This window comes from Tympanuchus pallidicinctus, unplaced genomic scaffold (assembly GCF_026119805.1).
Source record: "Tympanuchus pallidicinctus isolate F22 unplaced genomic scaffold, pur_lepc_1.0 scaffold1, whole genome shotgun sequence".
Classification (NCBI taxonomy): domain Eukaryota; kingdom Metazoa; phylum Chordata; class Aves; order Galliformes; family Phasianidae; genus Tympanuchus; species Tympanuchus pallidicinctus.
Genome location: NW_026294618.1, coordinates 98,242,584 through 98,256,026, shown reverse-complemented (window position 1 = coordinate 98,256,026; position 13,443 = coordinate 98,242,584). Strand labels below are relative to the sequence as shown.

Here is a 13,443-nt window from a genome sequence, read left to right as displayed (position 1 = left end):
ACTAAAATCACAACTCTTCTTTCACAAAGTCCAAAAGGCAGAGTTTATCATGTTGAAAAGTTAGACAGATAAAGCTTTTATCTAAAACTTTGTGCTGTAAAGGAGAGTACAGTAAGCAAGACTAAGGAGAAAAGCGCTTTTCATTTTCCTAAGCAACCAAAATACAGATATTTAACATGCATTCCATTCTTATGAGAAGGATTTATGCTCCATGTTGAAGAAAAAATATTTTCTTGAAGTGTTTTTCATACAGAACATGAATAGGAATCAGTCTTTCTGCAGATCTCTTGAAGGATGTATAGAGTGATATATTCATATTGTTTCAGTGAAGTTATTCAGGAATTACATCAATATAGTCAAGATTAACATAGGGCTTTGCTTGTGTTCTGTATGGAAAAAGAAATCACACTTATTTAATAAACTTGTATACCTTTACAGGTAAAAAAAGTGCAACTTACCGTACTGAATGTTATGTGTACTTTTATAACACTAAGCAGAAGGGAAAAAACCACTAAACAAAGGGGTAAAACAAGAGCTTAGGAAAATAAGGTAAGAAAGCACCCACCTTCCACATAGTTGTCTTCTGTAAGCACATAACAGGGAAGGAGAGAAAAGGAAAACATTCATTAAGCAGCATGCAGACTGGAACTTGCCTTTGCATGTCTTTATCATGCAAGGCATCAAACACAACATGCAAGTGCTCCATTGCTACAGTCCAGAGTGAAAAACAAAAGCACCAGGGAAGCAGTGTTTCCCCTATTTAACAAATAAAAGAATGTTCTTTACAAAGTGCCATAATTTTAAAGGAATTACTGCAACTCCTTGCAAGTTCAGTAATTATTATTCATAAGTCAATATATCTTCTTGTAAGAGTTTTTTATCTATATATTCTAAAACCATCACTTATTTCTGATGGGGAATCTAAGTTCATTTGCTTCTACTTTCCCATTCTGAATTTTCCTTAATGATCTGTATGAAGTAGACTACTTTAAACAGATCAAACAAGATAACTTAAGCTACAGAATGCAACGTGAAGATGTTAAAGCAAGTATTGTGGCCATCCTTGCACTACTAAGGCACTCATTCTAGTCAAATCTCAGAACCCAGTGTGCAACGTCTGTCAGTTAAACTGGGTGGCCTTATTCAGGATTGTGTGTAGGATCATATCTCCCAACAATTGTTAGCACCAGAATCTTGTACATCTTAAAAATCATTTATATCTCAGCCAGTTGCATAGCTAGCAAAGGCCACGGCAATTTCATGCATCAGTTTTGCCCTCAGTTAAGGTAAAAGGGTGTTGTGCCTAAGTAAATGCTGCTATCAACAAGAAACTATCAAATATCTTTACCCTTAACCCCAGCCCCGTATTGGGATGCAAGAAAGAAGTTTCCTCTAAATCCCACAAAATGAGACAGAAGTAGGAGCTGAGTCTCAGCCAATAAAGTGGACAGAATTCAAAGAAACAGACTCAGTATCCCAGTACATGTGCTAGTCTCTGTACTCCTCAGGTCTATCACTTTTTTAAGTGATTTTGAGGAAGTACATCTCTGTTGCCCATTATGATTTTGACTGAGGAGAGGATAGGAGAGTACAAATGGATCTCAGAGAAGAGAAAATGTGGAAGGTAAAATTACAAAGGAAAAACAACACTAGGGTCATGGAAACGGATTGTGCAAAAAGAACAAAGAAGTGGGAAAGGGATGGGAAGGGTGAAAACATGGCAGTCAGACTCCTTGGGAACTCTTGTCCTAGAGCTTGTCTGATCTCCACCAATACTTGGTGGTCAGCAAGCACTGAGAAACAATTGTAAATTGTAGTCCAATGCTGTCATTACAGGTTATTTCCCATAAAATCTTCCTACATGAAAATACCTATATGAAAATGTGATCTAAACTAATTTGTATACATCGTAAACCAAGCATCAATAAAATGAATTACACAGAACTTGGCTCACTGATACTACTTCTGCATAGTAATTTCCTGCTAGAATGCATCACTTTTCATTACGGTAAGTTTTTATAAGCTAATACAAAAGGTTGCAAAATATCAGCATGGCTAGACTGTTTTCAAAGAAATATTTGAAAATCTTACCTATTTAAAAATAACAGTTACTGTGATAGTGAATACGTAGGGCCCTACATCTCTCAGTTCTTGGCTGTAGTACTTATAAGACTGACTTCACAAAGTTTTTCATCTTAAGATATTATAAATCACCTTTTCCATGCACACGGACACTCTCAACTGAGACTTCTGAAAATGATCTCTTGGATCTCTTTTTTTTTTTTTTTTATCAAAGTGCAAAGGGTACACAGTGGTTCATGCATTTACGAAAGTAAGTCAGAAAAAGAAAAAAATATGTTTGTGAAAACCAATATGCCTTTTGCAAATAAATACTTGAAGATCAACAAACCAAACAAGGCTTACTAAGAAAATGAAAAACACCAGTCTCACAAGATAAAGACACTATATTCTAATAGCTGCGTAGTAAGTCTACTTAATAGACAAAATTTTCTGGAAGAGTCTTTTTCCTTGAAGTGCAAATAATTTCAGGTCTTTAAGCACAACAGACCTCAAACTTCATGGAAAACGATATTGTTATTTCAGTTGTAGTACTAGTATAACTACAAGCTCTTTCATTTAGTTTTTCTTATTGAAGCTGAACTGCAATACTGATACTGAGATATTATTTGCTTTGTTGGCCATACTCAGCACAGCTTCCAGTTACTAAAAATCAGTGCCCAAACTCACTGAAAGGCAAGCTCTAGCTTATGATGTCAAAATCAAAGGGAGAGCTCTTATAATGATGTCATGGGTAAATAGTTAAACTAAGTCTGTTAGATGGCTTAGCACATTTTGTATTATAACATGGACCATATATAGTTCTTAGCAGTGTTTGGTATGTCTTTACTTGATGGCTCTGTCACCAGAAAGACTTACACTTAATGTCTGAGTAGCTTCCCCTAAATGTCTGATGATTAATTTTTTATGTGACAGTAAATTAAATTGTCAAAACGTTTCAAATTAAATAAAATCAAAAGTGCTGGATTTCTGCTCTGTGAATAAAACCATGTATGCGTAGCCAAACCCATACACAACTTAAAAAAAAAAATCATTCTTTCTTACATTTCTGTCTGGATAAGTTAAAAAAATTTAACAGTTCTGCAGTATAAGAAAATGTTTTGTTAAGATTATTTATGATACTTTACAAGGTTTTTATGTTAGTTTAGCATTTAACACTATTATTTATTTAAGGTATTTCCTGTTCTGTCTCACATACTTCCATATCACTAACGTTAGCTTTACTTTCCTGCTCACCGTATTCTCAGCATGCCCTATTATTCTAAGTAGAAATGAGGAAGTCACTCTTTAAAGAAAGAAAGAAAATCTTCGAAAGCCATATGTGTACCACCGATGTCATAAGTTTGCAGTTTACGGGCAACAAATTTTCCTCGGTCAATCATGAGTATAAACCAGGAGCAACCGTACTTATGTCACTAGAGTTGCGCTGATGTAAAATCCATGTAGCTGGAGGTAAGAAGAGCTTTGTAGAATATTTCTGCTACTTCCCACATTCACATTCATCCACCCTGGAGGACCTTATTGGATACAGATACTAATATTAGTGGAAGCAGAGGCTTGGTACCAATCCCCTCAAAGCTGCAAACATTCACATAGCACAGCTTTTACTCTTTTCTCTTTCGAACAGCAGTATTCACCAGTGCACAGCCCAGATATAAGGTGAGGGTCTAAAAGAGTTTGCCAGTGAAACAGTGGAGGTACAAAATGACCTTCCAGTCTGCTCCACTACATGATTTTCTCCTCAATATACTTACTTCTACTGGATATGAAAAGTCCTCAATTTTCATGTTGCACCTAGCTAGCTCAAGAGTCAGACAGATCTCAAACACCCATTCCTAGACCTCACCTCTACCAGCAATAATCCTAAATTGCACTTGTAATTTCTATGTTTACAGCTTAGCTTCTTTAGCCAAATTCTTCTCTCAGCTCTACTGGTGTAATCTGTTGACTTCATATGTCTATATGTCAAATATTCAGTTGACTTATATCTGTCATGACATTGTTGAAATAAGTAGAACTAAACAACTTACACAGGCTGTGAATCTGGCTGTTATCTTTGGATGAATTGTCCCAGGCTGTCCATACTGAGCTAAAAGTTCCATATTTTTTGCAACAAAAGACCAATGAACCCCCATTATGGTAGCCTATTACTTCGATTCTGCGATATACAAATGTGAATCATATTTTTAAAGGATGTTTTTATTAATTCAAAAATCACTGTAATACTTGACGATGCTTCATGGAAACCTTGATTCTTTTTAAAAAAATGAATGTTCTTATTATGGTTTTTTGTTTCTCCTGTTGTTACATTTTTCCTTCTGCTGGAATATTTACACCTTGTCCACACAGAGCATGTTATTTGTCCTGACAATTATAAAAGGACAGCATGGTCATGATAAACAGATGAAAGAATATGTTAGTTTCATGAAGTTACAGAAATATGATTCCAGAAATAACGTAATAAGAAGGAGCATATTAGAAAAGGCATTTTGATATTTTTTTTTCTCATCTGAATCACAGTTTAATCACATTTGGCAACGATGAAGTATACCACAGACAGAGTCTATGAATTTTCATAAGATGTTCAATAGCAGGAATAGTGAGGAAGTAGCCTGAAATAAAGGCTGATTTTCTGCAGTGGTCTTGCAATAAAAATGACAGCTAGAAATTCAAGACATGATATTTTGTTTTCCCAAAGAACAATTTCCAGGTATACTTTTTTATAAATGCATTGTCTTAAAAATGTCCTGGAAAACATCATTTCAAGAGACAGCTTTTTTTTTTTAATGGATATTATCCAGGATCTTTTGGATTTAGTGACTTAGTCTGCCCCATCAGTTTCTCAAATTATCAGAGAAATTGCTTTAGTAAAACCTTCTTCAAAAGAAATTATTTGGAAAGAGTATGAAAGTATGAAGAATATTATAAAACAAGCACAGACGTGGCTTCAATAACGATGAACTAAAGGAACATATTAAAAAACAATGGCTAATAGTATTGGTCTTATCAAATTCTGCGAATCTGATGAATTCCACTAGGATTACTTGCATATATTTCTTTACTTTTGGAAAAAAAAGCATGCACACATACATAAAAAGTAATAAGAAAAAAGAATCAACCCTCTAAATATTTTGTATATTGACCATAATTGTAATAAATTCGAAATGTATTACAAAGTTGCCTATTACAGAACTTGGATTCTATTTTAGCTTTCTACTTGATTACTGAGTAAATGGGGAAAGTGCATTTTCTACAGCTCGGGCTCATAGGACCATATTTGGCCCATCTGCAGAATTTGCAAATCCACAGACTCAAAGGAAAAGAGCACACAAGTTCCCATGTTCCCAGATGATTTGACACCATGGCTCTATCTGGTTTGAATTCAATGGACAGACTTGCCCAGATTCCACACACTTTTGAATTGACCAATTCAAGACATCTTTCAGTGCAGAAAAATACTATATTAGAGATGGTAATGAATTTTTGATAGAAGAGGGAAATAAACATTTCTACCAAATAAACCTAATTTGGTTCTATGCTAGCTCCATTTTCTATCTACACCTTTGTGAAGATCCCTTCTCTTGTGGAACGCCCTGCACTAGACTTAGGAGAAAGCTACAATACCATAAGAAGCACAGAAGACCTATCTTCTTTGAAGATAAGCCTAATATTTTCTGAGCCTCAAATTCAGCACACCCCTGTAAAATCTACTAACATCTCTGACTCTACTTGGGGTGAGGCCATCATTTCAGGAGAGGGGTCTATATCCCAAGCGTATGAACAATGAAATAACAAGGTAATTTTATTTAAATAACTGTAAATGAGGTCTTAGTGTGAAGCTTCAACTAACAGAGGCATTGAAAGTTTTGGATGAAATAAAATAATTAACAGAAATAGAAGATGGCATTACTTTTTGTGGTACAACTAAAATCACTACTATATTGAATTCACTGTTCGTATGTTTAAAAGATGAGAAAAATGAAAGAGGTTACAGAAAAACTTTTATCACAGTCATATACAGCATCAAAAAACTCAGAAAACATAGCTACTGTGACTTACAACAAAAGCCCTGAGGTGATCAATCTATGGAATATATCAAAGACAAGATTAAGAGGTGTCTTGTACTCAGTCAATAACTACCAACGATGCAAAAAAGTTTTCTGATACCTTGAAGTCCTTTGACCCAGACAAACATTGGGATCAATAGCCAGAAAAGTTCAAACTGAAAGAAAGATAAATTAAGCACTGGGAACCCTGGGAAATTATTCCTTAAAGTCTTGAGACTAAGCCTTTGCCCAATAGAAGCTGTTCCAATCACATGCTTTTGGGTACTGTTGCAATCACTGCAAGAAGTTCCATCTTTTGCCATCTAAAAAAAAATCAGATTAATATTCTCCTAACTGTCATTTATGCCTTTTTATGAATGTTTGAGTTATCTTTCATGAAGTGAGAACAGAAACTGAGCATAAACAGCAGCAACACTCTGACACCCTGTAAAGCACAACAATTTTTCAAATAAACTGTATTTTCTTTTTCTGAACCAATCTCTACATCCTTTGCAATGGTGAAAGAGGTCACTGAAAAAGTTTCTCATGAAGAATTCGAATATAACAGGCAATGCTGAAATATTTTCTAATATCCTCTCAAGTTGCCTACAGAAGACAAACAGCATCAAAATCAACAAGACATAAATTAAGACTCATTCTGAAGCCGTATATTTTTGTGCTGTTTGATTCCCAAGCACCTTTACCACACTTCTATCTCATACCAACACAAGTGTAGCAAATGTGAAATCATTCAGCAGCAATCTAATTTAAGGTTATTACTCTATGGTTATTTTACTGTTACACGTTTTTAGATACTGCACATTTGAATAGAGACAGAAACATTGAAAGCTTTTACAGTAATAAACAAATAGGCGACTCTTCGATGCTTTCAGTTTGTTTTTCAATACTACTTCCCAGCAGTGACAATTTTAGAAAGTCTTTTTCTTTTACCAATTTGCACCATATTTCTAAATAAACTTGTATGGACTCAGGGGAGAGTTCATGATATAGACATAAAAATGATGGCTTTTTAATTATATTTTAGTCCCAAGAAATTTGAATTTGGCCTTATTTTTTCACCTTACTAAATTTCATTCTTTCTCTCTAAATTGGATCTGGTTATTCTCAGATGCTCTAAACTTCAGGCCTGCTGAAACAAGTGAGTGCTTTAAAAATTTTCTTATTAGTCACTGGAACAAATGTTCTTACATGAGCATCATAGCTGCAATAACCACAACAAGGAACCAAAAGTGATATCAAAGGTGTTTTAATAATTGAATTTAGTAATATTAATAATAGACACAATGGATCTGCATAAGCGAAGGCAAGTCAAAGAAAAATGCTTCATCCCCAGTGCTTAAAGGCTACTCCATAAAATGTTTTCATCCCTACGTTCAAGCAGAAAATTAAATAAAATTTAAATCCATGTCTTCCAATCTGATGTTGTAATTTGATACTGTTTAAGAATGATTCCTCTTTTACCATTTAGCTTTTTGTACTATTTTTGTGAATTGGAAACATTCCATTTCCATTTAAAATCTCTGGGCTCTAAGCACTTTATCTTGATTTGTGCTTTATGACATGGTTGTAAACACTAATTTATTTCCAATAGTGGAAAATGGACACACTAACTGGAATTAAGGACTGACCATATACAGTCAGCTTTGCTTGGTTGCATATTTTACCATAACTCATCTTTTCTACCTACTGCTATTATTATTCCTTTGGGTCTTCTGCTTAGCCCTGCTGCATATGTGACAAAAAGTGTCTTTTCAGTATACGTGAATCAAAATCTTTCATAGAGGATGAATTTTTCAGACTGGCAGAGGACATAATTTGTTCCTACTATAAGAGTGATGCAGAGTGACAAAGAGATTTCTATCTTACAAACATCTGTTCTGAAAATAATCTTTAAAAAATCATAAATTATTTCAACAACTCCTGAAAAAAATGAGGAATCAAGAATTTTTCAGAGTTAGTTATTCCTTTTAGGTATAAATGAGAGCAGAAAATAGCCCAGTAAATCCAATTCCTTGTTGTGCTATGCTTTTGTATTCAATTATGTCTATACAAGACACAACAAAATCAAGCTCGAATTCCTATCGGAAGAAATCAAATCCCTGTCCTCCAATCATCCTTTCAGCAAAACCAATCTGTTAGCCCTATTAATGCAATAAGAGTCACTGAGATCTGAGACAGTGAGTAGAAATGCTGTTTAGTGGTCAAACAACAGAGGTCCTTTTCGAACCAGATGGCAGCATTGTGCCTAGCTAGATTAACAGAACACCAAAATTAATAGGAACCAAGCAAAATTTTTTTGGCCATGCTTTTGTACTTTCATTCTTTCTTTTATTGTATTCAGGAAATGCTTGGGTGCTGTGATTTTAACACAAGCAGTTGAAATTATGTGGGATGAAGTTATCTTCAGAGTTAGTAACTGAAAATGTAGAAGATGCCCTGTACAGAACTATAAATAGAGTAATAACAGTATCTGAAAAGCCCTTAAAACAGTACAGAACAAATTTTATCTGGCTAAAATGGAAATTTCTTCTGACATGAGTGTAACTGTACACTGGAAGTCAGAAGGCTGTAACAGAGTGTTTAAAATGACATCAAATTAATACTTAATCACAGGTATATAGAACTGCATGTAAACAAAATTGATTTTTTTATTTTTTTTTTTAAGATCTGAACTTGATTTTCTCCTCAGCTTGTCCACAGTCATTGCAATGCTCAATGTGAACGTTGTTCTGATTAAGTGGCAATTAAACATAATGAAAACAAATCTAATTACAAGAAATTTTATAATGAAAACAAAATCAATATTTCTTCCCTTTAAATCTCGTCTTCCTTAGCCAAAGTAGGAATTGATATTAAATTCTTCCCATTTTTTTTCATAAACAATGTAGCTTTTCTGTAGGCACTTGAATAACTGAATTGAGTTCCTACATGTAAAAAAAGTACTTCTACACATTGCAATTTGGAAACAGGGGCTTTCAAAACAATGTCTAATGTTCATTAATCACTTTGATAGGAATTGGTTCCCCAGTTATTTTCTTGACATATAAGCAGATATGCTATAACTTCTGTATGCCTACTGAGTGATTCTAAAAACCTGTGAGCACTGGTTTAGACTTAGTGAAACAGGCAGCTTCTGACAAGGAGATACTGATCTTACTGTGTAAAACCAGGGTTTTGCAAAAGTATATCACAGCTAGCTACGTTAACTTTTGTCCTATAAATGTTACCATCTCAGAACTGCACAACTAAAATTTTTATCGCTATTAGATTCTCAAGACAATCATATTTTGTGGACATATATAAAAAGAACCCAAATTAGGTAAGAAACAATTTAATCAATATCCACTCTTCTCCAAGTTTTCCTTATCACATTTGTTCCCTTACGAAACAAATGTCCTGGATACATGTTTCAATGCTAATCTTTACTCATTTTACATTTTTCTGCTAAATGAACATGCTATAAAACATCACCACAGCAGCATGTTGCTAGTGAAAAAGTGGTAGAGCATCTTTTCTATTGTTAGCTCTTCTAGAGTTACCTTCTAGATATGGTAAATTGGTTAGAACAACAAAGTAGCTGCTGCCATGGAAATTCAGTGTAGGATTTTTTAGCAAAGACCTATTTCTGGCCTAAAACTTTATCAGAACCAATTATAACAATTTCTCCCAAAAAGTTGCTTCCATAATGCACTGCCCTGTAGTAAATATTAAGGTGACTACAGGGAATACTGTAATAGCTTTTGATGGAACTAAGTCAGATAGAAGTTCAGAAGGAAATTGATGAGAACTTCTAAATGTAGAAATGCAGAAGAAAACCGCTGAGGAGACATAAATTTTGCTGGTTGAATACTAGGGAAAAATATATATATACTGAAATGTTCTTCATTCATCTGAAATGAACATATTGCTTATATAGTATAGTTTTGCAGTTACTTCATCATCTTAAGATGATATCTCTTACATTATTTGAACAAATTTTTAACGCTAAGTGGAGGAAGCGAACTGTCTTACAGGGGCAATACTTCCCTACAGAGTAAACCTCAATAGGCAATAGAAGTCTTGTCTGACTCTCAGTCCATTATTAAAATGAGCATAGATATCACTTGCCTCCCAGTTTTTATTCATCACGAGGAAGAATAATACTGAGGTTCCCAAAGTGGCAAAACTTCAACATCTAAACCCTAATTAAAATTTCTCCCTGGTAGACTATTTAAGTCATTAGGAAATTCAACTCATCATAATCAGGAAAGTAAGGACCATGTATCATATAAGCTACGTACACAGATTAACAGAACTCTCAAACAAATTCCAAATATTTCTTGAGTATTTTTTTTTTCAGTCAAGTCTTTATAATAAAGACTTGAACAAAGAAAAAACTATCACCTAAGAGAGAAATTCGTATTTAAACAAGGAGGAATTGTTGTGATTTCCTTGCCTGCAAGGTGCATCTGTGTTTATATGGAATATAAATACAGAGTGCATACATATATACAGATTCATTCATACAATAACGACAGTTTATGCAATATCAAGTATGTAAAATGTAATGAATACAACCAACACAGTGAACAATAAATGATGCGTTATATGGTTCATCTGTTAATACATACAGAAACTGAGAGGGACAACCTTCTGAACACAACCCAACACTGAACACAGGAGAGCTTTTTAATTTTTCTAAACCAAAACTGATCCAAAATGCCATATTATGCCAAGGGACAGAAATAGTTAACACTGAATTTCAGGAAAATCAACAACACAACAAAAACTAATTCATATGAAGCTGTTTATGAAATCTGAAAAAGCATTATCAATTATTAGGATTCTGAAATTGTTTTCTTTTGTTAAAAGAAAATATTTCAAAGAACAGTTCTGTAATTAGTTTGTTTCAAAATACAATAATTAAAGAATTGTGCAAAAGCCACTCAAAACATAACTCAAATTACTTCATCTGTAAACTTTTCATATAGGAAACTAAAAGGTGCTTGACCCATTTTTTTCAATTTGATTTTTTCACCTTTTAGTAAATGCCTTCTCATGTTAAGAGAAAGATACTTATTTCAAAAGGGACACATCTAATGCTGGTAAATCATTCACTCATTAGAAATAAATAAATTCAAAGCACATGTCCTATAACATGATTGTAATGCATGTGAAAATGTGGAAACAACCAACACATCTTACTTTCATTAAAACAAACTCCCTCAAAAAAGCATTTGTCTCCAAAACTAGAGTGCCAAAATCTAAAATGTTTTTCTTTTATCACATAAACTGTACCTCTTAACATTCTATACTGACAACTACCATTTTTCAGCCAGTCTGCATTATCTTACTGAGTTTCACAGATGTCTGTAATGGGCCAAATTTTCAAAATACATCACTCTGTGCCAGCACCTCACCGCCCTCAGAGTAAAGGATTTCCTCCTAATATCTAACCTAAGTCTACCCTCTTTTAGTTTCAAGCTCTTACTCCTTGTCCTGTCACTATCTTCCTGTGTAAGATGTCATTCTCCCTCCTATTTATAATATCCCCTCAAGTACCAGAAGGCTGCAACGACGTCCCCCTGAAGCCTTCTCTTCTCCAGGCTGAACAAGCCCAGTTCTCCCATCCTATCATCTTAGGACAGATGCTCCAGCACTGTGATCCTATTTGTAGCCTTTCTCTAGACCCTACAGCTCTGCATCTTTGTTGCGCTGGTGGTCCCAGGCCTAGATGCCGTAATCAAGAAACAGAAATACTTCCATACAACCTGGATAATACCTGGATTGCTACTTGATTTTCATGGCTTAGCTGTAAGGCTGATACTTGGCAGATCCCATTGAGGTCTCACAGAGAATCACTGACACTCTCTGAGTATATGAGACCTCTCTCTCTGCCAGGGAAGCATATCTAATCAATATCTTTTAGTGCAATGGAAGGTTATTAGAATGCTTCCAAGATCCAGGTTTATGTTGTAGTAAAAATGAGCTTAGTGCCATCTCTAGTGTCTAGCTGTTGCTGAATTAAGCTGCACATTAAAGATTTGGTCAAGGCTACTTGTCCAAGCTGAAATTAAAAAATAATTTATTTTTTTTAAAAAAGGGGATAACATCAACTTCATACATTTTATTTGCAAATGCCTACAACATATGCATGTGTTTAGATAATATTTTAGTAGGGAAGCTATTAAAATAGGTCAAATGAATTTTCATACAAATTGATTTAAGCGAGCATGCAATGGGAAAGCTTAGATTCTGAGGAAAGATATGGTTACACAAAACTCCACTGAGACAAGAGAGCTACTTCAATTATATGCAGACTGGTTTAAGTCCTGTACACAAGTTCAAATCCGCAGTTCAAATTTTCACACACATTTTAAATTTCAATTGTCTTAAAATTGCATCATTCAAGTACAAACTCTACTGAGCATATAGAGAAGAGAAAGGGATTAAAAAAGATCTCACTCCAGTCGGGCTATTTTTTTTCTCATTCATCAAAATATTGTAAAAACAGTTGCAGTCATAAGCAGTAATAAGTCAAGCCCAATAAATAGTGAAGTACAGATTTAATATGGGTGAAAACAACACATTTTCTACATCCCAGTTTCTCTAGAAATTAAGAGAGCAAAATTAAATAAATTCAAAAAAAAAAAAAAAAAAGGAAGAAAGAAGAGTTTTTACACATGTTGGAAGAAAACAGCAATTGGTGCAAAGGAAAATTGAATTTCACCATGGAGTAATAACATCATCAGAAATGAGACAGAAGCCCCAGAAGGAATTTCAAAGAAATTGGAATTTTGCAACTGAACTCAGTGATTACAGGAATAAGCTCTAAAAGCTGCAGTTTGCATAGAGAACTTAATCAGCTTTGCAACAGTGACACGCATTTTATACTCAGTTACATGTAGAAGTTACCCCACTCATACTTAAAATCGGTATTCCTTCCTAGAATACAGCAATTTTCTAAGGACTAAGTAAAAAAGAAAGAATGGGAAAAGAGGAAGAGCAAAAGGAAGAGGAGAAAGAAAAAGGAGGAGAAAAAGAAGAAAAGAAAAAAAAATGAAAAAGGAACGGAAGAAAGCAATTTATTCCAGAAAATTGAGTGCCTATCACTGTAACTTACTCAGCACAAAGTCACGGCTCTCAATGACCTTGGGAGCTCTTCCAGGAGACATTCCCACAGATATCTGATGAACAATTATAAAGCGTCCAAGAGAATTTTTTTTCTGCTTTTCTTTTATTTCTCTAGAACAAACATATTTAAAGGAAATTTAACTTAAAGGAGATATATCACTGTACATCTCTTTGAGTATCTTTC

At 34.3% G+C, this 13,443-nt stretch overlaps 1 protein-coding gene across 19 annotated transcripts in view; it reads right to left on the bottom strand.

The window, feature by feature from the left end:
- NRXN1 (neurexin 1) overlaps positions 1-13,443 on the bottom strand; it is a 633,366-nt gene that overhangs the window by 563,807 nt on the left and 56,116 nt on the right. For 12 of the 19 annotated variants that reach the window (XM_052667052.1, XM_052667120.1, XM_052667663.1 and 9 more), the window contains exon 3: positions 566-583. The exons of the other annotated variants lie outside the window; for them this stretch is intronic. In XM_052667052.1, the coding sequence (XP_052523012.1) occupies positions 566-583 (18 nt within the window). The remainder of the gene's footprint in view (positions 1-565; positions 584-13,443) is intronic. 19 annotated transcript variants of the gene reach the window in all.